Source organism: Rhinatrema bivittatum, chromosome 1 (genome assembly GCF_901001135.1).
Source record: "Rhinatrema bivittatum chromosome 1, aRhiBiv1.1, whole genome shotgun sequence".
In the NCBI taxonomy this organism is placed as follows: Eukaryota; Metazoa; Chordata; class Amphibia; order Gymnophiona; family Rhinatrematidae; genus Rhinatrema; species Rhinatrema bivittatum.
This window is the reverse complement of record NC_042615.1, coordinates 224,715,812-224,742,263: the sequence shown is the minus strand read 5'-3', so window position 1 is coordinate 224,742,263 and position 26,452 is coordinate 224,715,812. Positions and strand designations below refer to the sequence as shown.

General features: G+C 44.3%; 1 protein-coding gene across 7 annotated transcripts in view; it reads left to right on the top strand.

Moving 5' to 3' along the window:
• Nucleotides 1-26,452, top strand: part of FAM193A (family with sequence similarity 193 member A) — a 391,927-nt gene that overhangs the window by 95,208 nt on the left and 270,267 nt on the right. For 6 of the 7 annotated variants that reach the window (XM_029592130.1, XM_029592147.1, XM_029592139.1 and 3 more), the window contains exon 2: nt 25,348-25,413. In XM_029592130.1, coding sequence (XP_029447990.1) covers nt 25,348-25,413 — 66 coding nt within the window. Of the gene's footprint in view, nt 1-20,968; nt 21,156-25,347; nt 25,414-26,452 lie in introns of those variants that run through there. The other variant, XM_029592159.1, reaches the window with a different exon arrangement.

The following is a 26,452-nucleotide window of genomic DNA, read 5'->3' as shown; positions in this document are numbered from 1 at the left end:
CCTGGTCTCCGGCGATGGCAGTGCCCTGATCTTCGTTCCCCGCCGGCCTGGTTTCTGGCAGCGGGCGCACTCGATCTTTGGGCGCTGCTAGTCTGGTCTCTGGCGGTGGCCAGCGCTCTGATCTTCGACCCACTGGCTGCGGGGTAGCACACGACACACCTGTCTGTGCTTGGCGACACACTAGTGTGTCGCGACACACCAGTTGAGAATTGCTGCTCTAGCAGATCATTAATCAGAGGAATGTTTTTTGACTGTGAGTGAACATTTAATAGGAGCAGAGTAAACATTAAGCAGGAAGAGATAGCTTAAGAGTTGTTACTTATCCTAGGGAGGTCCATATTTGTGTTCCTTCTTTCTAAGGACTCTCCTTAGATCTCCATGCCGACCTCATCCTAGCGCACACTCAATGAAGAACTTCTAATCCATGATTGTAGCTGTTACAACCAGGTGTAATGGGATCAGCACTTTGGGTCATAACTTCGGGTCCACACAAAGGGGCAAGCTCCTTTGTTGCACTCTTTCGTGCATGCACCTCACGGCATAAGCGCCTTTGTTGTCGCTGCCGCCACGATAAAATTCAGGCTTTGGTGGGCGGGCCTCAATGTTCTGGCGCTGGCGTCTCCTCACCTCTGCTGCCGCTTACGGGGGCCGCCGGTGGAGGAGGCCCGGTAGGCCTTGCTGCTTCCGCTGAAGGGGACAGCCGGGGGAGGAGACATGGTAGGCCATGTCGCCTTTGGTGTCGCCGCCGTGGTGAAATTCAGGCTTCTCTTTCTCCATATGTTCCACAGAATAGTTGTGTGGTACTGAAACTTCTATTAGCAATACTGTGCATGTGTATTTTCTCTTACCACCATATCTTGTTTTCTGGATTCAAGATTTTTATCTGTTGGAACGGGAATGTCCCAACTTCTTTATTCTCTATAATTCAGTCAGTTGTCATCCCATTATTTTTTGGGTACAGCAATGTTAGAATGTTTACACAGCTTCCAGTGGATTAACTATGCCACTTTATTGTGCCTCTCCATATACAGGTCTTTTGACATCTAGCAGTGAGATGTAAAACAGAGCAAGAATCTGCTCTTACCACTTTTTTCTTTGATGGCTGTGAACCATCTTGTTCTTAGTCCACTGTCTATCTTTGAGTTAGGATCACCTCTCCTTAGCCATTCCAGTGTCGGATTTTGATCTATGTGTGGTTTCTGAAGTAACTCTTCATATTTTGCACTGTATTTGTGCTTTTGACATTTTTTTCCTTGTTTGCTGGTCAGATTTTTTTAAAAGGTTTTTTTTTTCTTTTGTACATTCTGTTGCTTCTTTCTCATCGTGTTGTGGTGGAGTCTTATTTCTTCTGTTTGTTGGAACTCTTATCCAAGTTTAAGGATGGAAACTCATTTTGGCTGTTCACTTTTGTACTTCAGCACTTTTTGATTGTTTGGGTCTAATGCTATTAAGTATGCTTGGAGTTTTATGAAAGTAGTTCTGCATGTGTAATCCATCCATTTCTCCTTCCACTCTTGGGATGTTCAGTTTTTGCATACATTGTTTCTTATAGATGTACCTAGTGGGCATGGAATTGCTTTCTTGCACCCTTCTCTTTTTAGTAGCTTGAACCAATGTGTCTGGGCAATTTGGTGTCTCCTTTAAAGGATATTTGCAATATGAATCTGGTAAAAATCAAAATCTGATGATATTGTGGTTCATTCGTAGGATGGAGTAGTGAGCAAGAAAAGAAACTTTCCAAGTAAATATGTAAACCTGACTAATTCCTTGTAAAGGATTAGTTTGAAGCCATTTGCTCAGATTCTAGTGCCTGTTCCTTTTCCTCTTGCTAGACCAGTCCATTATGTTTGGGATTACTCCACCCACAGCTGTCAGCCCTTTTTCATGACCTCACTTTGGCCTTAAAAGGAGAGTTCTTGAGGCCCTTGAAAGTAGTCTGCCTCCAATGGCAGTGGACAAGTTAGATGGACGTTGGAAATTCCCAGAGTCAGAATGCATCTCTGGTCTGGTCGAGCTTGCTGAGCTCCTCCGGCAACTACCCCTCTGGATTACTTTCCCCAGTGAAGTTATCTCCCAGCTGGTTTTCCCTTGGTGGTAGGCAAATTAGAGAGAGGGATCCCTATTTCAGAGGGATTGAATGATCCCACCTAGGAGGATTCTCACTCCTTAGGGAGTATTGGGTCCCAGAGGACCTTGCACTTCTTGGGGGATAAAAAAAAGTAAGAGCCTGAGGTCCTTCTCTCCCTACCCATGAAGTTCTCTCCCTATCCATGAAGATAGCAAATAGCACATTTAAGACTAATCGGAGAAAATTATTTTTCACTCAACGCACAATAAAGCTCTGGAATTTGTTGCCAGAGGATGTGGTTAGTGCAGTTAGTGTAGCTGGGTTCAAAAAAGGTTTGGATAAGTTCTTGGAGGAGAAGTCCATTAATGGCTATTAATCAATTATACTTAGGGAATAGCCACTGCTATTAATTGCATCAGTAGCATGGGTTCTTCTTAGTGTTTGGGTACTTGCTAGGTTCTTATGGCCTGGTTTGGCCTCTGTAGGAAACAGGATGCTGGGCTTGATGGACCCTTGGTCTGACCCAGCATGGCAATTTCTTATGTTCTTATGTTCTTAACCCTATCTCTCTCTATCCAACCTCCTTCGGGAATCCTGGCTTTCCCTTTTGCAGCTCTGGTGGCTGGGTGGTGAAATGAGTGTTTAAATACCGCCTGTGCAGTCTCCCTCTCAATGGGGGACTTCTATTCGGGAAAAGCGTGGAAAAATTGGTAAAGGACTTGGATGAAACCAAGTCCCATAGACTCCCTGAAGATGGAGGCTGCTCGAGCTTGTGAGGTCTTAGGTGACAGCATTTCAGGTACCCATCGTCAGGTTTGGCAGTCGCCGAATTACATCAAAAAGTAAATCTGTCCTTTAGTGGTACGAAGAGACTAAGGACAGATCCGCCTGCAACCACAGTGTGCCGCCCTCCCTAATGATAGCCAGCGGGCTCCCCCCCCCCCCCCCCCCATGGCTGACACTCTATCTGGCCCCTGCTGCGATCCCCTCATGTACCCTCCATTTTTCTAAATTTGGAGGATTGCAGCCTTGCAGTGACTTGGGACCTCTTCCTCCTCCTTGGCTACCGGCACCTGAATGATGTAGCTGACAACCACAGCAGAGGGAGGAAGAGGCTCAAGGCCCCATAAAGCGACGATCCTCCGACTCTTTAGGAGCATGGAGGGTGAGTGAGAGGATCGTGGCAGTGCTAGGGGATGTGCGGAAAGGAAGTAATACACTGTCCCACTTGCCACCAGTGAGGCTTTTCTTCTGGGGTCGGGGGAATGAATGTGAGTGAAGTGGGTGAGAAAAAAAAAAAAACAAAAACAAGACCGATGCCTTGGAAAGTAAATTTATTCAAAACAATAATGCCCGCCCGACTCGGCCGAATTTCGCCTTTTGGCTGCATCAGGGATTCTAAAAGGTAACAAATATTGCATATGAATTAAACTCAAAATAAAATAAAACAATGTATAAATTGTGTAAAATCTATACATACAAATTGACTTGCACAAAGTGCCACAATTTAAGAGAGAGGGAGACCTTCCTTAAAAATTAATTAAAATGACAAATCAATGTATGTATTATATGTATAAAACTGAAATAAAAAAACAATGTATCATTTGATTAAAAGTTGTGGAATATATAAAATGCATACATTCAAATTGACATACATAAAATCTCGCAATTTAAGAGAGACATGTCCAGTGTTTATGATAAGAACAGAGAAAGCATGCCACACACAAAATGTATTTTTATAGATATTAGGGCAACTATTACCTTATAGTTGTGTAGTTTGTGTGCTCAAACACACTTGGACAGTGTTGAAAAACTCAAAGGATGAATGAGAAGAACATGTAAATTAAGAAATATTCGTCTATATATGTGTGTGTGTGTGTGTGTGTGTATATATATATATATATATATATATATATTCCTCCAAAAAGGAATTTAAACTTAATTCACTTCCAATCAAAATCATCACACCTACAAAACTCGAATTAGGCCTTTTCAAATCTAAACTCCTACAAATTCTTCTAATATATGCTCCGCCAGGACTTCTGGACTCAGATATTTCCCCCCTAATAGAAACAATAGCCAAATACATCAATATGGACTCGCCAGCCATAATAATGGGGGACTTCAACCTCCATGTAGACACCTCTCCCCTCACCCCTAACTGTGAAGTACTCCTTTCCACCCTGGGTGCAATGGGCTTTAAACAAATCATAGAAAAACCAACCCATAAAGCAGGACACACTCTAGACCTCATCTTCATCAATTCTTATATATCTTATAAAAATGATCCTATCTGTACCACAATTCCCTGGTCAGACCATTCAATAATTACAACCACACTCATGACTCAAGAAAGCCCTAAACCTCCTCAACCACCTTCCACCATCCAATTTAGGAAAACCTGCACTTCTGACACACTCAGTGATCAACTCACCAAAGAACTCCCCAACCTGGACACCACGAGCCCAGATGCAGCCTTCCTCTCTTGGCACAATATCACTGAGGCAATAGCAAATAAATTATGTCCTAAAACGGTGAAAATAATCAACTCAATACAGAAGAAGAAACAACCCTGGTTCTCCCCAGAACTCAAGCAGATGAAACAAAACCTCAGACACAAAGAATACGAATGGCGTAAGATCCCCAACTCCACTAATTTAGCTGATTACAAACGCACCCTCCACAACTACAGGATCACCATCTTAAAGACAAAAAGAGACTTCTATGCCCACAGAATACACGACCTTCAATTTGATGCCAGGACCCTATTCTCTTACGTCTCCCAACTCACAAAATCCCCTACACCCACCATTCCAGACGACCAAGCACAAACCAAAGCAGACGAATTAGCACTCTACTTTCAGAAAAAAACTGCAGACACTTTAGCACGCCTACCGAACAATGCAACTCCACCCTCCATAATTTTCAATTCCAGGACTTATATTGGGGCCATCCTTGATTCCTTTGAACCTACAACACCACTGGAAATCGAATCTATACTTAAGAAACTAAAACCATCAAACCACCCAACAGATCACATTCCAACTAAACTACTGCTTCTCATCCCGAATACTATTTCCAGAGCATTGGCCAACATTATAAATTGCTCACTCTCCCAAGGAATCTACCCGGACAGGCTGAAAACCGCATCCCTCAAACCTCTCCTGAAGAAACCTAATCTCGACACAAGTGAACCTTCTAACTTCCGCCCCATATCCAACCTCCCTTTTTTAGCAAAAATCATGGAGAAAGTTGTTAATACACAACTTTCCGTATACCTGGAAGAGCACAATATCTTTCACCCATCCCAATATGGCTTTCGTAAAGCAGCGAGTACAGAAACCCTTCTTATCTCCCTTACCGACCACATCCTCATGGGCCTAGACAAAGGTCAATCTTTTATCCTAGTCCTTCTGGACATTTCATCCGCATTTGACACCGTGAACCACTCCATCCTACTAAATCGCCTAACAGAAATCGGATTAACAGGATCTGCACACAGCTGGTTTAACTCCTTTCTAAGTAACAGAAGCTTCAAAGTAAAAATCAATAACAACGAATCCCCAGATGTCAAATCAACATTAGGAGTACCACAAGGCTCTTCCTTATCACCCACACTATTCAATATATACCTCCTGCCCCTCTGTCAACTGCTCACGGACCTAAAATTAAAATTCTATCTATATGCAGATGACGTACAGATTCTGATTCCCATTACAGAATCTCTCCCTAAATCTCTCGCCTTTTGGGAAATCTGCCTCAAATCTATAAACAGTCTGCTCACCAACTTGAATCTAGTTCTGAACGCAAATAAGACTGAACTCCTAATCATCTCCTCGGACCACTCGGCCGTAATCAATCCACCAGCAGGCAACACCCAGATCACGCAAGTAAGGGACCTTGGAGTAATCATTGATAACCGTCTGAATCTTAAGAAAGCCATCAATAACACTACCAAGGACTGCTTTTATAAATTACAAGTCATGAAAAGGCTCAAACCCCTCCTCCACTTCCAAGATCTCAGGACAGTGCTCCAAGTCACACTCTTTTCCAAAACAGATTACTGTAACTCTCTTCTCCTCGGGCTCCCTACTTCATCTATCAAACCACTACAGATGCTCCAAAATGCTGCGGCAAGAATCCTGACTAATACCAACAGAGGAACACACATCACCCCCATACTACAGAACCTGCACTGGCTGCCAATCAAATATAGAATATTACACAAGGCTATCACTATAATTCACAAAGTCATTCACAACCAACAACAACTAGACCTCCAGATTCCCCTCAAATTATACACATCAGACAGACCGATTCGAGAAGCATATAAAGGCACCCTGCAACCCCCTACAACGAAATCTACCCGCCTATCATCTACCAAAGAACGAACCTTCTCTACAGCTGGCCCAGCCATCTGGAACAAGATGCCCACAGAACTCAGATTAGAACCATGCCCGTCTACCTTCCGCAAAAAACTTAAGACATGGCTCTTCATCCAGGCCTTCACTTAACCAACAGTTCCAGCAATTCCTCACTAATTCAGACACTGACTCCTAGCTAAACTCTATGACAAGTGTAGCCTATACACTTACGCCTCCTCTCATCATATTATTGTATTATCTAATTTGTTCAGTTATGCCTTCTATCGCTCCGGCTATTCTAGCCATCCAGGTTAATACCCCCTGTTATATGTAACTTTCATTTCTTGTTATATGATTGACTTTGTTATTCCCCTCATGTTATTTGTAAACCGATCTGATATGAATTTCTTTCATGAAGGTCGGTATATAAAAATGTTAAATAAAATAAATAAATAAATAAATATATATATATATATACACACACACACACATGAGTAAAACAAATTTACTGATGAATAGAAAAGAGTTGAGTAATCACCTGTTTAGAGTGGATATGATTTGATTTTGGAAGTCACTTTAGATTCCTATCTTGGTGGTTAATCAATAATTCTATTAAATAGATAAACCAGACCATACATTTGTGCAATTGGATGAATATACAGTCGTCTATTTAACGTTAATAGACCAATGATTTCATGCTAGAATTGGGAGATGACCTAAGTTCTCTTTAATATACATCTTATATTTACTATTTAAACCTCTGTTTTTTAATACTGTAGAATAAATTTTATATTTAAATCATAATTAAAATTACCCCATTCAGTTTGGACAGTGTACTTGCAGTGCTTCCCCTTAAAATATAAATTCTGTAAACTCTGCATCGGTTTTCATAACCGACCGTCTGCCAGTAATGAAAACAGAGTTTACCGGCATCGATCTTCATAACTCGGTGGTCTGCTGAGGTATATATTTTTTTTTTTTTAAGTAAAAAAAAAAAAAAAAAAGCTCAGAAAAGCAGTGCGCTCAGCTATTAATGCATTCTCCAGGCAGGCGTTAATATCAGAGAGCAAAATGTGCGTCTGAGACGCACACTTTGTTTTTTTGGAATGCGGAGTGAATGAGTAATAGCCTCATTCACATGTATTTGCATGTGATGAGCACTATTGCATACACTCCGCGTGGGACACGCGTTAAATAGGCACTAATCCCCTTATTGCATTAGGGGGTGGATTAGCGCCTATTTAACTCGAGTCCGAGTGCGGGTTATACAGTGAGCTCGGCTGAGCGCACTGTATTGCATCTGCCTCTATATGTGCAAGACTAACCCAGAATAAATCTTGTACCTCCAGTTCTGAACATATATACTTAGTCACCATGCAAAATGATTCTCAACAAATACAAAATAAGTGATCACAAATTAAAAACCGAAACATACAGACAAAAACTAGAATGGTAACCTTAAGAAGCCTGGAGAGTTAAGGTCTGCCCCCAAGAAAAACAATGAAGGCATCCGTTTTCATTACTGGCTGACGGCCGGTTATGAAAACTGATGCCAAGTTTACCGGCGTCTGTTTTTGTAACCGGCAGCTGCGGCGGGGTCTTGTTAGCAAGGAGGTACTAAGGTTGCGCAAGCGACCCTAGCGCCTCCTTGCTAGCACGACCCCCTAATTTGGGTATAGCATGGTGCCCCCCTTACCGGGTGCCATGCGCACGTTAAGAAAGTGGACGCTGACTTTTCAGCGCCTGCTTTCCACACTTTTTATTGCATCGGCCCCACTGTAACAAGAATGAACCTCTTAACCCAGAGAACAGCATGTTGGCTATTATCTCAGTCTCTGAAATGTACTGCTAGTACTCTTCTTAATACTTGCATTGTGCCAAACAGCTTTTTTCTGAAGCTTAAGTTGTTATATATATACAGACTATTTTTTTAAATTTATTTTTATCACTTTTCAACAAAATACAAGCAAGACAAAATCCTACTATTTAGAAAACAAAAATACTATCATCACATATAAACCAAATTAAGTTAATTTTCCAGGAAATATGCATTTTTCCATCAAGAAACATTGTTATGAGCAGGGAAGAGGACATCTAGGAGATTTTACTGAATACATAAAGAAACAGGGTTAATGTACTAAAGCAACCTTATATCTTATGAATCCCTAGACCTATAAATTACCTATAAATACTCCTAGAATTGATGAATGATTTAAGCTGTTCAGGCAAAAAGAAGATATAACATTCATTTTGGGATCTAACAATACATTTGCATGGGTATCTCAATTATAAAGGAGAAACCTAAGGAGATCGTTTGTGCCCTCAATGCAAGGAAATCCCTCCTTCTTTCTTGCATTGCACGAGCAAAGTCCGGATACATTCGAACAAAAGATCCATAAAATGGAACTGTTATAGTCTTGAAATATTTTCTCATGACTGCATGTAGTTCTTTCTCAGAAATAAACAATACCAGGAGAGCTGTATGCTCATAGTACTCAGCCGATGAATCCTCCTGGAATTGAGTTAGATTTTCTGGTATCTCAGGACGATTTTCCATAGAAACTCTATCTTTGGTGGAAACAGGTAGAAAAAACATCTTGCTAATGCAAGGAGTCTTTTCTTCAAATTTAGGTATTTCAAGGAAATATTTTTTTAAAGTTATATAGGGAATCTCGCTCACTATTTTGGGAAAATTCAAAAACTGTAAGTTTACATGCCTTGAGTAATTTTCCAAATTCTCAAGCCTACGAGAGACACTAGTTAAATCTTTAATCAGTTTAACATTACAATCCTGAGTTTTCTGCACCGCTGTTTCCACAAATTCCACCTGAGGTATAATCTCATTTAGTTGGACTTCAGAAGATTCAAGTATAATGTTGAGATTATCCAGCTTTGTATTATGATCCCGCAAAGAACTGCCCAGAGCAACTACTAGGTCCCATATAGCGTCCAAAGTTACTATTGCTGGTTTAGGAGGTATTTGAAAATGGGAAGACTCACCCATTTTCCTCTCCAAAGAATTTTCCTCCAGCAATATTTCCCTTTATGCAGCCGTGGCACTCTCGCGCATCTCCAGCTCCCTCGCCAGGGTCGATGTAACTAGCATTGCCTTCGGTTACACACCACCTGAAGCCTCCGAAGATCCCGCGAGAAGCGAGAAGCGAGAGGCTCACAGGGATTCCTCCTCTCTGCCCCCTCCCTCCGGAGTCGCAGAAGCCGTGTCGGCACCCTGATTCACGGCAGACAGAGGGAAGTCTGGGGGAAATCACAGCCAATGGACCTCGAGGATCCAGGGTGCTGAAGGTAATTTCCCCCAACGACGCCGATGTTCCTTCATCGGCCATCGTAGCGGGGGCATTCTCCCCCTATTCCGTTTCTTTTCCGGTTGTGTATGAGGTGATTAAACACTGCCCCGATGGTAAGGTCGAGTTGGAGGGGTAGACACGCACCTTTCCTTTCCTCTTGGACATCACAACCTGATTCACGCCACCATCTTGCCCCCAACACCCTACAGACAACATTTTAAGGTGAGCTTGGAAGTTCTTTTTAATCATGCGAGTGATGCCCAAACAAATAGAACTGTTTCTGTATCTTTAGGCCATGTTTTCTTGGTCTTTGATTGCATCTCTTAGTATTTGATATTCTCCTAGGACAAGCAGGATGTTAGTCCTCACACATGGGTGACATCATCGAATGGAGCCCGGTACGGAACTTTGGTCTCAAAGATTCTAGAGCTTTAAGCATGCGCTACTGAGCATGTGCAGCTGTGGTCATCACCCTGCCCCTAGGCAGAGTCCCTCAGTCTCTCTTTCTTCGCATAAATGTCGTTTTATGGTTGTGGATCTCATTCTGTGTTTTATTAGAAAACAAGCCGTTAGGCCCGTTCAAATGGGCGAGATTCCGTCGTTTAGACCAGCACGTCTGTAAGAGCCGCTCTCTTCTCCACAACTTCTTACCCTTCCACTTACTCACTCATATCCTCTTCCCTTTGCCTTTCATCCCCTCTCATCTACCCTTTCCTTCCCCTCTCATCTACCCTTTCCTTCCCCTCTCACCTCATCCTTGATGCTGTCCAGGTCCAGTCACCCTTGTTGTATCGAGGTGCGTGACCACCCACAATGCCACGGTGGCCTTCAATGCCATTGGTATCAGTGAAACTAGTCTCGCACTGGTTTGGGCATTGGTTCCCTCGGTACCACGGTGCTGTGATGCAGTGCACTCAATGCCATAATGCCCTTGATGTTTACGATGGCACAGTGCCTTTGGTGCACTCGCTTCTGCGGCACGGTGCCCTTGATGCACTTGATGTCATGATGCACTCAGTCCCTTGGCATGGTGCCATTGGTGCACTCAGTGCCTCAGTGCCCTTGATACACTCGATGTCTCGCCTTTCTGCCTTTGATGCACTCTATCACAGTGCCTTTGGGGTACTGGACCTCTCAGCCCGGCACTCTCAGTGCACTTGCCATGATCGGTGGACTCTGTGCCCTTTGTGCACTCGATGCCTTTAGGGCGCTCGACCCCTCGGCACAGTCTACTTGACGCCTCGTGGCTCTCGTTGCGTCGGTACCTGTGCTGCATGCAGTGCTCTGGTGACCGTGGTACCATCAATGCTGCTGTGCTCTCGATGCCCGTGGCGCTATTGATGCTTATTTATTTATTTGATGCTTTTTTTTACTGACGTTCGTTTGGACATCACATCGGTTTACATGGAACAGGTAGCAAAAAATAACACTAAACTATTACATGGAACAGGTAGTAAACAACATTAGACATGCATGGGAAAAGGGAAAAAACATCTCGCGTCCTTAAAGGGGGTTTACAAAAATCAACAAAGTTATTAATTAAACATGGTGAGTAAAAGCAAGAGGGGGGGGGGGTGGAATAAAAACAAGCAAATAGGAAGGAATGAGCAATTAAAAAGATGATTGTATAAGGTACAAGGGAAAGGGTGATGGAGGAATGGAGGGGGAGTTATGTAAAGGCCTGTATGAAGAGCCAGGTTTTTAGTTTTTTTTTTAATTTGTGTGCAGGGTTCCAGGTAAAGGTCAGGGGGCATAGAGTTCGTTTGAAGGTCCTGCAATAGAAAGCGCTCGTTATCGATGCCATTGACTCCCTTGATCCATTAAGGTGTGTGCTTGGCCTCCCTAGGGGCTGGCAAGGTTGAAGCGGTGACAGGCCTTTGATGCTGTTGACCCCACTAGGTTATCGAGGTGTTCGACCTCTGTGTCAATATGACCTCAATGCCATCGTGATGTGGTGCTGTCCCAATACCATTTACACCCTCGAGACCATCAAGGTGTGAGGGCCACCGGAGTGGCCTTCAGACCACTATGCCTCTCATTGCCACCTCAACTAAGTCTAGCCCCACCAACCAGGCACTGGATTTGCCATTGAGCACCCTTGTTGCCCCTGTGGCTTGTCGCCCCTGTAGCCATTGACCGCTGGGACGCTCTGAAGATCCCGCATGGCCCTGCAGTCCTCGGGGGCAGGGGTTCTTGGCCTCTTACAGATCAAGTGCAGGGGTCGCCATCTACTCGAGGCACCCTGTTGCACTGGTGCATTTGTATGTAGTGGTCCGGTGCCTTCAGGGCTCCTGGGTGGTGTCCACTACAGAGCACTGGGAAGTGCAGAACTGTCCCTTCAGCTGATGATCCCAGTGAGCCAAGAGAAACTACTCTCTGCACTAGCAGTCGTCTGTTCCTTTTGATATCGATGACCTGTCGTGGGGCTACAGGGCCTCTCCCTGCAGATGCCCATGGCTTCTTTGGTCCAAACTTTTGGGTGTCAGGGCCCCCAGGTGGTCAATGCCTGTGGGCACCTATGGCGCCAGGAATGGCATTATTTACCTGCAAGCTGCTTATAGATCGCAGGGCATGTCTGTATTCCTCCATAAGCACCTGCGCTCGCCAGGGTCTTCGCTGCATTCATTCCCTGTGGGACTCACAGGTGAGTTGGTTCTGTCACAGTTTCGATGGCCTGCCTCCCAGAACATTCTCTGGTACTGAAGGGGATGAGCCATAGACCGCTACCCTTCATCATGCCTTACCCAGAACGCCAGTGGTGCTAGGGATGCCATAGTCACACTGTCCTCTCTACTCCGCTTGGAGTTATTGTGGCATTGACGCACAGCTTGAGCGGTTGGGACAGATTAGGCATCTGTTCCAAGGGCCTTGGTTGCTGCTAGGCGGCATTTTCCCTGGCTGTGGAGTCCTCAGCCACAGTGCAGTTCCTCCATCTTTTGGCATGGTTTTAGCCTTCGCGTCAGTCTGTACTGCATAGTGCTAAGGGGCACTGGCGGGGGAGGTGTCATTACAAACTCTGTGCTTGGTCGTGAGGCAGCATGTAGCCACCAACTCGGGCATCATGTTCTCGGTCCTCGCTGGGGCATGGGATTTCTCCCACAAACTCAGCACTTAGGATCGTGGGTGTGCCACCATCCATGGATGGGTTACCAAGGCATGAGTCTACCCAGCACGCTTTCGCAGCAGATGGCTTCCAATTGTCCTCTGTTGGTGTGTGTGTATTGTTTCCCCCCAGGCGGTCACAACAGATTGTGTTCCACAGCTGCAGGGCTGGCCTAAGACTGCACTCCTGGTCAAATTCCGAGGTGAGTGGATATCGCGAAAGTGGCTCCATCGTCCTCTACCATGTTCTTGTGGAACAGTCCCTGGGGCTCTGTCCCTGGTAAAGGTTTTTTTCCTCTGATCTGGAGCCCCGAGCCTCTGAATCAGCACGTCTCCTTGGAGGACAAGGCTGGCATTGGCGATCGTTGGACCATCTTCAGCTGGGGCTCCTCTGGGGATTGCAACAGCGACCTCCGCTGTCTGAGGCTGGCTGCATGTGATGAGTTGGTCATGTTGGCACCTCAGTGATCGGTGAGTATGCCTCAGCTCTCCTTTGGGGGGGGGGGGGGGGCTGCTAGGCCCTGATCCCATTGCTTCCCTCTCCCCTCTGGAAGGGGAGACTCAACTGGGTTTCAGGGCAACCCTTTCGGGTTTCCCTCTTGACACCCGACTATGCACCCCTTCAAGGGGTGTCCCTCATTTTCCATTCCCATATAAAGGATGGCACTGCTCTGACTGGCACCAGCCCTGAAAATAGTTGAGAATACCACGCTCCCTTGGGTGCTCTAAGACGCAGCAGGTCTATCCATGAGGTAGCCTGTCCAGTTTTCCCCTGTTCAGGAGTCACTTTGGAATCCGCTGGACTCTGTGAGCGTCTTCCTTAAGGATCGCGATCGTCAATCATTCTTGCTTGATGAACCTTCTTTTGTGAGGAGAGTTTCAGTCCATCAGCTGGACAATTGTGCCTTTCACTCTTTTTCCATATCTATGGCTGAGGGAGTTAGGGGCTGAGTACCCCGTAATAGAGGCACTGCCCTTTGCTTGCAGTAGCTTGTAAGCTGTTTTTCCCCGTTTTCAGGATTACCCCGTTTGCGGACAGAGGTGTCCTGGGTCATGCAGCGTTGTCTATTGCTGGGCCATGTGCTGTCTTAAGAGAGGAAGTTTCTCCCCTGGGATAATTGCTCTGTTTCTGCTGTTTCAAGAAGACTGAATGCTCCATCTCAGTGGGTTACTCCCTACAGGTTTAAGCAGTGAGTTATTCACTTGGGGTTGATAGGCAACCGGGCGACTTGTGCTTGCTCTGGCAGTCCTCTGGTCTGCCTCCTTGTGTTCTTCACTCCTTCCGACTTCTGATTGGATTGTCGAGGGAAGGGGAGGTAAAGATAATGCACTCATGGTATATCTCTGTATATCTGCAGGAAAGGATACATCACGTTTTCCCACTTATTTTTACCATTCTCTGGCCAATACTGCCTTAGTTTTTTCTCATTCCCTAGGTTGCCCAAAGGGCCTTCCTGTTCCTCTGTTACAGGATAGATGAACCTGTTCTGACAGGTACTCTTGAGTGAGCTTCAGGTCTATCTCCCTACTCGGGAGTGTTTGGGCTACAGGTCAGTTTTGGGGATTATCTTTCATCCCCTGAAACCCTTGACGCTGTACTGCAGAATCAGCCCTACCGTGGTTTGCTGCTTGTTCTTTCAAGTGTGGTGTGGGTTTCTTCTGCCCATTCAGCCTACCAGCCATATCTGGGCACTCTTCTCCAGATATTTGGCTGTCCGTGGTTGGCAGTCTCTTCTGGAGGGATCTCGGACTCCAGTTTGTTTTTTGGTTGTTTTTTTTCACACCAAAGGAAACTGCGCTTTTCATCCTAGAGTCTCTTTTGTTTATATCTCTGGGTCCTTCCTGTATCTAGGAGGATCTAGATCCACTTTTTTTGTCAGAAATCCTGCTTGTACTGTCTTCCGTGATGTGTAGTTGCTTCTGTTTGCACTTGCATTACTCCCCTGCTTCAGGCATCCCTGCTATGCATGGGGACTTGTGTCTCAATCTTTTTCTTGACTTTCTTTGTAGAACCCAACTCTTCTCCAGCCTGGTGGGTCGGCTGCCTCGCAGGCAGAAGATGGAGGTAGTGCTCCAGCACTGTGTGGTTTACCACTTTGTCCTGCTTGGCTAGCCTGTAACTTGGTATTCACCCATGTGTGAGGACTACCATTCTGCTTGTCCTAGGAGAAAGAATCGCTTAACTGTAATAGGTGTTCTCCTAGGACAGCAGGATATTAGTCCTCACGAAACCCTCCTGCCTCCCCTGGGAGTTAGTTTCTCCATGTATTAGCTATATCAAGGAGGGGACTCTGCCTAGGGGACAGGGTGATGACTACAGCTGCACATGCTCAGTAGGGCATGCTGAAAGTTCTAGAATCTTTGAGATCAAAGTTCCGTGCCAGGCTCCATCCGATGTCAACCATGTGAGGAGTAACATCCCGCTGTCCTGGGAGAACACCTGTTACATGTAAGCAACTCTGCTTTCTCTTTCTCTGTACATAGCACAGAATAGTCACTTCCTTATCCCCCGGCTAGACCAGTCTTTACAATAGGGGCATTCACAGTCTCAGACTGGTAGAGGAAGTGAGCAGGATACTTAGCTGGGTAGAGGAGAATCTGCTCCAGTTGTCAAAATCCCACATTGTGAGAAAAGAGAATGCACAAGCAGACTATTTCAGCTGGAACAAGCTTGACCCAGGAGAATGGGAGCTCAGCCAGGAAGCATTCCAGAGGATAGTGGAGCAGTGAGGGCCCTTCGCTGTGGACTTATTGTCGACCTGAGACAGTGTCAAAGTGGAAAGGTTCTTCATGTGACAAAGAGGCAGGCTGTAATGGGATATATGCCTTAAATCAACCACAGTCGAAGGGCAGGCTCCTGTACATATTTCCACTGTAGCTTTTGATTGGCAAGTGAATAGAAGTTCACCCTTCAGAGATATTGGTAGCTCTGGATTGGCCAAGGAGGCTGTGATATGCAGACCTGATAAATCTCCAGGTGGGGACCTTCCTGTAGTTCTCCAGAAGTCAGGGGCTGCCTTGGCAGGGTCCAGTACCGATGGAAGTCCAATTTCCATTTTGTCTTACAGCCTGGCCTTTGAGAGAGCACAGCTACGAATTAGGGGGTACTCTCAGGTGGTAGTGGCAACCACGAGGAAAGCTTGTAAGAACTCAGCCTTGCTAGCCTACATCAGAGTGAGGTTTTACCATTGATGATGAACATCTCGTAGATACTATGTTTTTTGCAGAAGAGTGTAGATAAGGGTCTAGCAATCAATTTATTGAAAGTGCAGGTGGAGGTGATATCCTGCTACAGGGTCTGCATTAAGAGAGTCCAGGTACCCTCAAATCTGGTTGTGGTGCGCTTTTTGCAAGGGGTGAAGCATATTTGACAGTCCTTCTGATCGATTGTTCCTCACTGGGATCTTAACCTGGCCTTTAAATCTTTAGTAGGAGCATTCTTTGAACCCTTGAAGCCAGTATCTTGCTTTGAGGATCTTGATTAGAAACTGTTTTTGGTGGCAGTCTGTTTAGCCAGGTGCATTTGGAGCCTTATTTAGTGATCACATCTCATTCAGTCCCCTTCAAACTGATGCCCTCATTCCTTCCATAAGTGGTGTCTCCATTCCCTCTGATTCAAGTGGTGTCTCTGCCAGCATTCAGGAAGAAGGAATGTAAAGGGAAGAATGACCGGCTTTTAGGTTTGTATGTGCGCCATGTGGTTTAAGATACTTAAAAGGAAATTAACTTATTTAGGAGAGTGGATAAGTTGTTTGTGCTTTTCGGTGGACCACAGAAAAGAGATGGGGCCTCTAAGGCCACAATAGCAAGATGGATCAAGGAACCTATCTCTAAGGTGTACATACTATAGTAGAACAATACTAGTGGTGTTTCATACACTCTCTCTCTACAAGAGCACAGGCATCTTTCTGGACAGAATTGGACAAAAGCATCATTGATCTCCCTAGGAGACGTTTGCAGGACTGCCACATGGTCATCCCTGTACTCATTTTCCAAACACTGTAGGCTGGATGTACAGGTAAAGGAAGAGAGATGGCTTTTAGGTCGGGGGTTCTTAAAGGAACCCTTTCTTCCTTCTGCCCTGCCTATGGGGTAGCTTTTGTATCTCCCAAATGTAATGGACTGGTCTAGCAATAAGAAAAGGCAGGTAAAATTGTTCTTACTTGATAATTTTCTTTCCTTGAATCCTACTACATCAGTCCAGGTCCCACTCAGAAATGCAAGGGCCATAAGCAGTGACGCTCATGAGATCCATCCATCTCCCTCTCCACTCTCTCCTTAGAAAAAGAATGACCTTGAGGATAATTTATTTAAAAAAAATTAATAAATAAATAATTAAAAAAAAAAAAAATATATATATATATATATATATATACATACATGGCAAAAAGAAGGGGGTCTCTTTCCGGTTGCTTTGGCAGGTCTCTGACAGGTGTGAGTCGGGCAACCCCAAGTGTAATGGACTGGTCTAATAGGAATCAAGGAAAGAACATTATCAAAGTAAAATCAATTTTACCTTTTTAACTGAATTCTACAGTTTTGAATTCTGCCATTAGAATAGTTGAATTAAATGTTGTGGGCCAGGAGCCATTAGATAAAATAAAATATTTTACAATGTAAGTAGGCATTTTGAATTAAAGGAAGTGAAGGAAGAGCTTCAGCAAATAGTAGCTGGCAAGCTACGAATAAAAGGAACTGTAAAATTAATAATTTTAATATTCAGTATTAATGTCTTTCTGACCATGGCTGTTTTAAGTAAACCAATGACAATTTACATTTAACAAGCATTTTCTTATCTGTTCTGTTTTCTTTCTGTCTTCAATTCAGTCTTTTGTTTAACCACGAAAGAATCTGATGAATATAAATGTTTGCACTCTACTGCTATAAAATGGTATCTCAAAACGCACCATCTTAGAACTATAAAGTGAGAAAAAGCGTACCTGCATTTAATTATGCTGGTAGATAAAAATAAAAACACATATTACAATGATTAACTTTTTCCACCACTCAGTATACAGTTTTGTTTTGTTTTTTTTTTGCTTCCTGGGGTAACTCATGAGTTTCCTGTTCTGTGAAGTGTTTTGCATCTGCTGAATCTTTGAATGGGGCAATGTTTATATAGTTTGTCATGCACACACAATTTACGAAATGTTGAGAAATAGAGGGCATTCCAAAAACTTGGTGCAAAAAATGTTTTAATCAAACAACTTGGATGCCAAAAACAAAAGCAAAATAGAGTAGGCATGGGTGAATTGTTACCAATTTTAAGGTGTACCTGACTTTTTTTTTTCTTTTTTGGCTTTTTTTTTTACATGCGCCTTTCATTTAGTATGCACAGTGCTACTTTATGCTACCTTATGACTTTAGACGTATATTCTAGTTATAGTAAGTAAACCAAGTGTCAGTGTGACATTTGCTTGAAGACAGAGAAAGTACTAGGGGATGTGTACTCATTTAAAAACATACTGTGTTTGGAATGAAAATGTCTTTTTCCAAATGAAACGGACTGAAAAGAGATTTACCCAAAAATATCCAAAACCTTTCAGGGCTTTCAAAAAAAAACCCCCAAAGCCCCCACTCCAAAATATCCTGTCTGAGCACACCCCTCTGCTTCTGCCCGAAGTTCTGGGTCACTTTACCAGGCCTTTACAACTCACCCATACCAAAAGGCTGGGGCCTCTCTGGCTCCTCTCTCCTGTAAATAAGCCACCTGGAGATCTCCCTGCCTCCCAATTTCTTCTTCCATGGGGTTCTCCGACAAAGAAGGGGTCGGGAGCGATCACTAGTCTGGCTGGTGCTGTTTTTTAAAACAGCTGTAAAAATGTATGGCAGTATGAATCACTTGGGCTGCGGCACACTGAAGATGCAGTCCGAAGCTTGAGAGAGATTCTTTCCTGGGATTGCAGGTATCAAATAGGATAATGCTTATGTTTCCTAATTTTCTTATAATACCATTTCCTCAAAAAAAAAAAATCTACAAACCATAGCTTTGTATTTAGGTTCAGTGTTCAGTGACTGGCTGTGTTAAAAAAAAAAAAAAAAAAGTTAGTGTGCTTCTGTTGATAAATCAGCTTCCAAAAATTAGATCTGCAGGTTTACATGAGGCTGTTTTATTGCTTATAATCATATTTGCTAAAAATCACTTTTTCCAACTTAGTTCACTTTTATGTGAACACAATTAATGTCTCTTATTGCAGATGTAGTAGTAACATTAATGTAAATCTTTCTCTTAGCAACCTGTTTATAGCTAAAGTTTAACTGTCATGTTATGGTGGAACAAACTGGAGAAGAGCTCATCATACCGAGCTTTTCTGCATTGTTTTTCATATTCATAGTGATGTCATCAATATGTATGTTCTTTTTGAGGAAATGGGCAGTTTTATTTTGCAAACAGTATTTTAAAATCATCTGAGGGTTTCATTAACCAGGGTTTCATTAATATATTTTCAGGGAGTAGCACTAATACTGTTGTTTTATTGCGCTAGACCAGTGGTTCTCAACCCTGTCCTGGGGCCCCCCCCCCCAGCCAGTCGGGTTTTCAGGATATCCACAATGAATATGCATGAGAGAAAATTTGCATGTTATGGAGGCAGTGTATGCAAATTTTCTCTCATGCATATATTCATTGTGGATATCCTAAAAACCCGACTGGCTGGGGGGGTCCCCAGGACAGGGTTGAGAACCACTGCGCTAGACTAAAATCTCTTGTCACAAAGTGCTCTGCAGATTTTGGATTTACAGTTTCTTTTTCATTGTGTTAAAACAGCTGTCTAGTAAGGACTTACCGTATTTTTCAGACTATAAGGCGCACATAAAAACCTACGATTTTCTCAGAAATCGGAAGTGCGCCTTATAATCCGGTGCGCCTTATATATGAATTTGTCTGCTGCCACTCCTTTTATATTGTCTTTTTTTCTGTTTCTTTTCTCTCCATCTTCTTCCCTCAAACACACAGGTTCTCATTCTCACATGCATTTCTCTCTCTCACACACACACAGGCTCTCACTGTCACATGCTGTGTCTCATACAATCATTCATACACTCAGTCTCTCACTCCCACATGCTGTCTTGCTCAAGCACAGGCTCTCACTTACCTCTAGGCCTCCTCTTCGCGGGTCGCCGCAGAATGGGCTCTGCAGTGGCCCTGCTATCGGGCCTCTTCTTCTTCTCGGGCCGCTGCGACTTGAGATTCGCAGCGGTCCGTAAACGCAAGTGCTGCTCCACGTCTGCACGCGCTGATGCTTCCCCTCCTTCCTGCCCTCGCGGCTCCGGCAACGTTTACTTCCGGGGACGCACAGACAGGAAGGAGGAGGAGCATCAGCGCGTTTAAACGCAATTTTTTTCTTGGCGGCCGCCCACCCCTCGCTACGCCACTGCTGCGCCTTATAATCTGGTGCGGCTTATATATGAACCAGGACGCATTAGCAGGCGCTCATTGATAATGCGCCTTATAGTCCGAAAAATACGGTACATTCATTTTCTTTTTTAAAGAAAATAAATCTGCTGAATGTCCACCCTCCCCACTGAAATTGTTTTTCCATTGACTTTTGTTTCGGAAAGTCAACAAACCCCCCCCCCCCCCCCCCCAACCTAATTGTTAGCTATCCACACCTCCCACCATAGGGAACTTGCTTCTTCCTGGGATCTGCAAACTCACCAAAGGGTTAGGCACAATCCTTAGTTTCTCCAAGGACAAGCAGGATGGTAGTCCTCGCACATGGAGACATTATCAGAGTTTCTAGAACTTTGATCAGGTACACTGAGCATGCCCTATATCATGGGGGTCACTCAACAGTCTTTTTTTTTTTTTTTTTGCGGAACTGTAAGCCTCGTGGTGTGAGTGAGCTTGCTTTGGCTACTTTTGGCCATGTGAAAAACGTTTTTTTGAGGTTTTTCCTTGTTCCGTCATCGGGTCCCTCTTGGTGCCCTCTCGCAGTGTCTCCTAGACAGGGTTTTGGTGATTCAAGTAAGTTTTCTTTTGCGGTCAATTCCTGTCTTCAGCTTCTGCCCCTTTTGTTTGTGTCTGGTTTTCAGCAATGCCCCTGGAGCCTGATGAATCATGTCCATCACAGATCCACATGAGATAGGTTCTCTGCCTGGGGGCATCACATGATGTCTGGGGTTGCTGCTTATGCGCCCAGATGACCCCGAAGGGATATTAGCTTCGACTCAACAAGATGGAGAAGCTCTCTGGGTCAAAGAAGTCTGAGCCAGTGGCATCGGCATCAGAGGAGCTGCACCGATGGACACTGAGCCATCGACATCGGCGGGATGACAGTCCTGGTCCCTGGCACAGTAAGGACCACAACACTAGAGGTCAGTGCCGCTACTCCACTGCATTGATGCCATGGCGCTCTCTGATGCTCAGGTCAATGCCGTTCCTCCGATGCATTGAGAACCCATGGCATCTAAGGTGCCCTCCAGCGCGCACAGATACCTAAGGTACAGAAGGCCCAGCTAAGGCAATCAACAGCAGGCACAGCACTCAATGGTTCCCACAGTCGATGGCACCCATGATCTATGAACCTTATGGCTTTGAGGGCGGTCATGCACCTTAATGCCATGTGCATGATGTCACTTCGATGACGTCAAGGGTGACCATGGCGCTTAACAGCAATTCTTGACGCTATCAAAGTGTGGAGCCGTACTCGCGTGCCATCGAGGTGAGGGGGCCACCCTCTAACACCATTGAGGTTATCGAGCGTGTTTGCCAGTGATGCCATTTGTGGCTGCTCTTGACTATGTTGAGCACCATCACCACCAGGGGGCACCAGGATAGCCATTGAGCAATTGGTTGCACTCAGGGCCATCAACTGCAGGGGCATAGGGGTCTTGAGAGCCCTCAAGTGCCAGGGAAATCCTCGGCTGACAGGGGCTTCAGGCCGGGGTCGCCAACAACGCGAAGCTCCCTGGAGTGCCGAGGCATCCAGAGCACACCATGGCCCGTGGCCTCGTGCTATTGAGCATTGGGAGCATCAACAAGCGGTGTCTGGGAAGGACTCAGAGGGGCATCAAGGTACGCTATTGACTCCATAAGACTGCCGGGTGCCATAGGGGTGGACACTCGGGTACCCAGAGCCACCGTACAGTATCAAATAAGCTCTGGTTGCGAGGTATCCAGAGGCCCTGCGAGGCTTTGAACACCATCAGTGCTGCCAAGTGCCGGAATTGCTGTTGAGGCTAGCTTCAGCTATAGGCACTGGCATGGATGCCATCGAGCCCAAAGTATAGAAGCCCTCAGGCGCATAGCTGAGCCGAAGGGAACTGTCAAATGCTGGCCATCACTGGTTCCTTTCGACACCAAGGCGGTGTATTGATTCCGTGGGGCACTCGATGGCACATCAGTGCCACAGGGCCTTTATCTTTGGGGACCGTGGGCATCATAGGTGCTGCTGGACCATTGATGCCTTCAGACACCAGCCTCCATCGATTTCACCGACCGTCTGACATAAGAACATAAGATATGCCATACTGAGTTAGACCAAGTATCCATCAAGCCCAGTATCCTGTTTCCAACAGTGGCAAATCCAAGTCATAAAAACCTGGCAAATACCCAAACATTAGATAGATCATAAGCTACTATTGCTTATTAATTACTGTCATAGCAGTTTATGGATTTATCCTCTAGGAACTTATCCAAACTTTTTTTAAACCCAGTTACACTAACTGCTGTATCCACATCCTCTGGCAATGAATTCCAGAGCTTAACTGTGCGCTGGGCGAAAAAGAATTTTCTTTGATTTGTTTTAAATGAGCTACTTGCTAACTTCATGGAGTGTCCCCCTGGTCCTTCTATAATTATCTGAGAGAGTAAATAACCAATTTACATTAACTTAAGTCCTTTCATGATTTTGTAGACTTCCATCATATCCCCCCTCAGTCGTCTCTTCTCCAAACTGAACAGCCCTAACGTCTTTAGCTTTTCCTCAAAGGGCAGCCGTTCCTTGACTCTTATTTTGGTTGCCCTTCTGTGCACTTTCTCCAGTTCAGCTATATCCTTTTTGAGATACGGTGACCAGAACTGCACACAGTATTCGAGGTGCGGTCTCACCATGGAGTGATACAGAGGCATTATGACATCCTCCGTTTTATTTTCCATTCCCTTAATTCCTAACATTCGGGCCGATGCAGTAAAAGTCGCGGGAGAGCAGGCACAGGCCAATCTCCTGTGCGCGCAATTCACTAAATTAATTTATTTAAATTAGGGCCCACGACAAAAAGAGGCGCTAGGGACACTAGCGTGTCCCTAGCGCCTATTTTTGGACAGGAGCGGCGGCTGTCAGCAGGTTTGACAGCCGACGCTCAATTTTGCCGGTGTCGGTTCTTGAGCCCGCTGACAGCCACGAGCTCGGAAACCGGACGCCGGCAAAATTGAGCATCCGGTTTTCAAGCCGCGGGCCAATTTCAAAATGTTTTTTTAACTTTTTGTAACTTTCGGGACCTCCGACTTAATATCGCCATGATATTAAGTCGGAGGGTGCAGAGAAAAGCAGTTTTTACTGCTTTTCTGTGCACTTCCCGGTGCCCGGAGAAATTAACGCCTACCTTTGGGTAGGCGCTAATTTCTGAAAGTAAAATGTGCGGCTTGGCTACTCATTTTACTTACTGAATTGCGCGGGAATACCTAATAGGGCCATCAACATGCATTTGCATGTTGCGGGCGCTATTAGGTTCGGGGGGGTTGCACACGCGTTTTGGACGCACTATTACCCCTTACTGAATAAGGGGTAAAGCTAGCGTGTCAAACGTGCGTCCAAATGCCGGCTGACAGTGCTTTTTTGATCGCCACAGCATACTGGGCCGACAATTTCAATGTATTATCCACAATGTCGCCTAGATCGCTTTCCTTGGTGGTAACTACTAAGATAGAATCTAACATTGTGTAACTATGGCAAGGGTTATTTTTCCTTATATGCATCACTTTGCACTTGTCCATGTTAAATTTCATCTGCCATTTAGAAGCCCAATCTTCCAGTTGCTCAAGGACCTCCTGCAATTCATCACAATCCGCTTGAGATTTAACTACTCAGCATAATTTTGTGTCATCCGCAAATTTGATCACCTCAGTTGTACCCCTTTCCAGATCATTAATAAATATATTAAAAACCACCAGTCCAAGTATAGATCCCTGAGGCACTCTACAGTTTACCTTTTTGTGAAAACTGACCATTTAATCCTTCTGTTTTCTGTCTTTTAACCAACTTGCAATCCACAAAAGGACATCACCTCCTATCCCATGACTTTTTAACCTTCATGTCCCACTGCTATATGGACAGTATGTCCTAAGGAAACTAACTTTGAACAGGCAGTTCTGTGCAACCTGTATATCCTGTAATCCGCTCTCTCCCTGCTTCTGCTGAACAACCCTTAGCTTTGGATTCCCCATGCTTGCTTGTCGGCAGAGAAAGCAAGTTTGTTTACCTGTAAGCAGTGTTCTCTGAAGACAGCAGGATGAATTAGCCATTCATAATACCTGCTCATCTCTCTGGAGAGTTGACTGTCTCACTAAAGCTTAAACTCTGGAAGAGACTGAGGGGCGCACAATATAGTGTGTATGTGGGAACTCCCATGCATGCTCAAAGTCTTCACCGAGCTTTGAGAGCTGGGTTCATGTCAACACTGTTGGATGACATTACCCACATACAATAGCTAATTCATTCTGCTAAATATGGAGAACCCTATTTACTGGTAAGCAAACTTGTATTATGTACTTTCCAAGTAGAGTTTGTAGTACATATTGATAAGACAGAAGGGCTGGAAAAAGCCTGGGTGCCAGGCCACCTGCTACCAGGTTCAGGTGGAAGGACCACCAGTGGGAATGAGAGCTGGGCAGATGGGCCTCCACTGGGGTAGAGAGAGGACTAGGGCAGAGAAGAGAGATTAAAGGGGCAGGGCAACATGATGTTCTGTTGAGAATATTGTTGTAAATGATTTATAATCAATTACCATGGGAGGATATGATTTTGGAGATTCCATCAGTTTTAAAAATCATTGCTTTTATTTAATCTTTCAGTGGATTCCTTCAGCTAGGGGAGCTTGGTTTCTGATGTCATTGAAGACAAATGTGTTTGTGTATGGCACTCTACTGGTTTCATTGCAGTTATATGATTTCATCAAACACTAAGATCTCACAATTGAAGTGCTACATTGATGATAAAAAAAAAAAAAAAAAAAATCACAGCCTCCTATGGTTACTTTCAGTTTTCATTTCCAGTAATCTTTCAAAATCTGTGGTGGTGTTTTCTGCAGCTGTTGAAGTGGGTCAGAATCTTCCCTAATATTTGCTACTAAATGAAACTAGAAAGCGAATAATTTAGTAATGAGTTGAGCGCGGCCCGTTTTGCATACCAATATGCCATAATATTAAGTGAAGTTTTACTGCTGAGCTGAAACTGAAGAGTAATAATTTAAATGTATTTCATTAGCTTCAATTTGAAGTGCCTGAAAAGCAGAATATAAATAAGCAGCTAGTCATTTTGATTATAACATGTGCCTTTTTATTTTCTAGGTTTCTCTAAATGGTACACAGTTTACTGATGGACCAATTAATTCAGAGTTCACAGGGGTTTCACAGGTAAAGAGCAATGTGATATATATTTTTTTAGTTGGTGCAAAGTTATATGTTTGTTTTTATTCTGAGACCTTCACAATGGTAATGTGGGGGAGAGACTCCAAAAATAGGGGTAATGTACAGGATATGACTGAAATATTTGTATTCTTTCATCCCTTACAATGGGTGGATACAATGAGCATCATAGGAAATATAGTTCAAACACCATCATCATAGGAAATGTATCTTTCTTAGTTGCATTCACCATGATAGTTGGTATTGTAGAGCATGTTTGGACATCACAAATCACAACGAGGTCTCTTCATGTGTCAGAGGAAAATCATGGCAGGTAGCACTTGCTAGGCAGGTGAAATTTATAACTACTTCTAAGCCTTGAAAAAATAAAAATAAAAGGACAGGAAGAGGTGGTACAAGGCAGGGAGGGGCAACCTGGGGCCAAAAGAAGGAAAATTTAGAGTTGCCAGGAACTGCTTCTCTACCTCTTATAAAACGGACAACTGCAGGCCACTTTTCATCCCACAGGAGGGCAAGCTGATAGGGATGTGATGATTCTTGTTTTATATTGCCATTCCATGTTATTACCAGGTGATTTCTTCACAATCGTATGTAATGGCTGTGTTTATATAACATGCCTGCTGTTTGTTTTTTTTTTTATTGTTTTAACATATTCCTGCCCTTCAACGTATTCTCCTGTCTTCCTTTCTTTACTTGGCTATTCTGATCAAGCACAACTCTGTTGCATACTCAACATTTCCTATTCTGTCCTCATAGGATTTATGTAGGGGACATGGGCTGATGAGTTGGCACATTGTTGGTGAATCTCACTGGGGAGAGGACACTTTTACCACCATCATTCACAGTCTTCAGGATACTTTTCCTATTAATATGTCTACCTTCTTCATTCCTTTCTGAGGCATAAAGCAATGTAGATACACCTTGTTCTCAAGGGGAGAAAACATGCCTCATGCCTGGGCAGTGAAGAATTCTAACTTTGGCTGATCAGCAGATACTACTGCTACAGTGACTCCTAACATTGTCACTC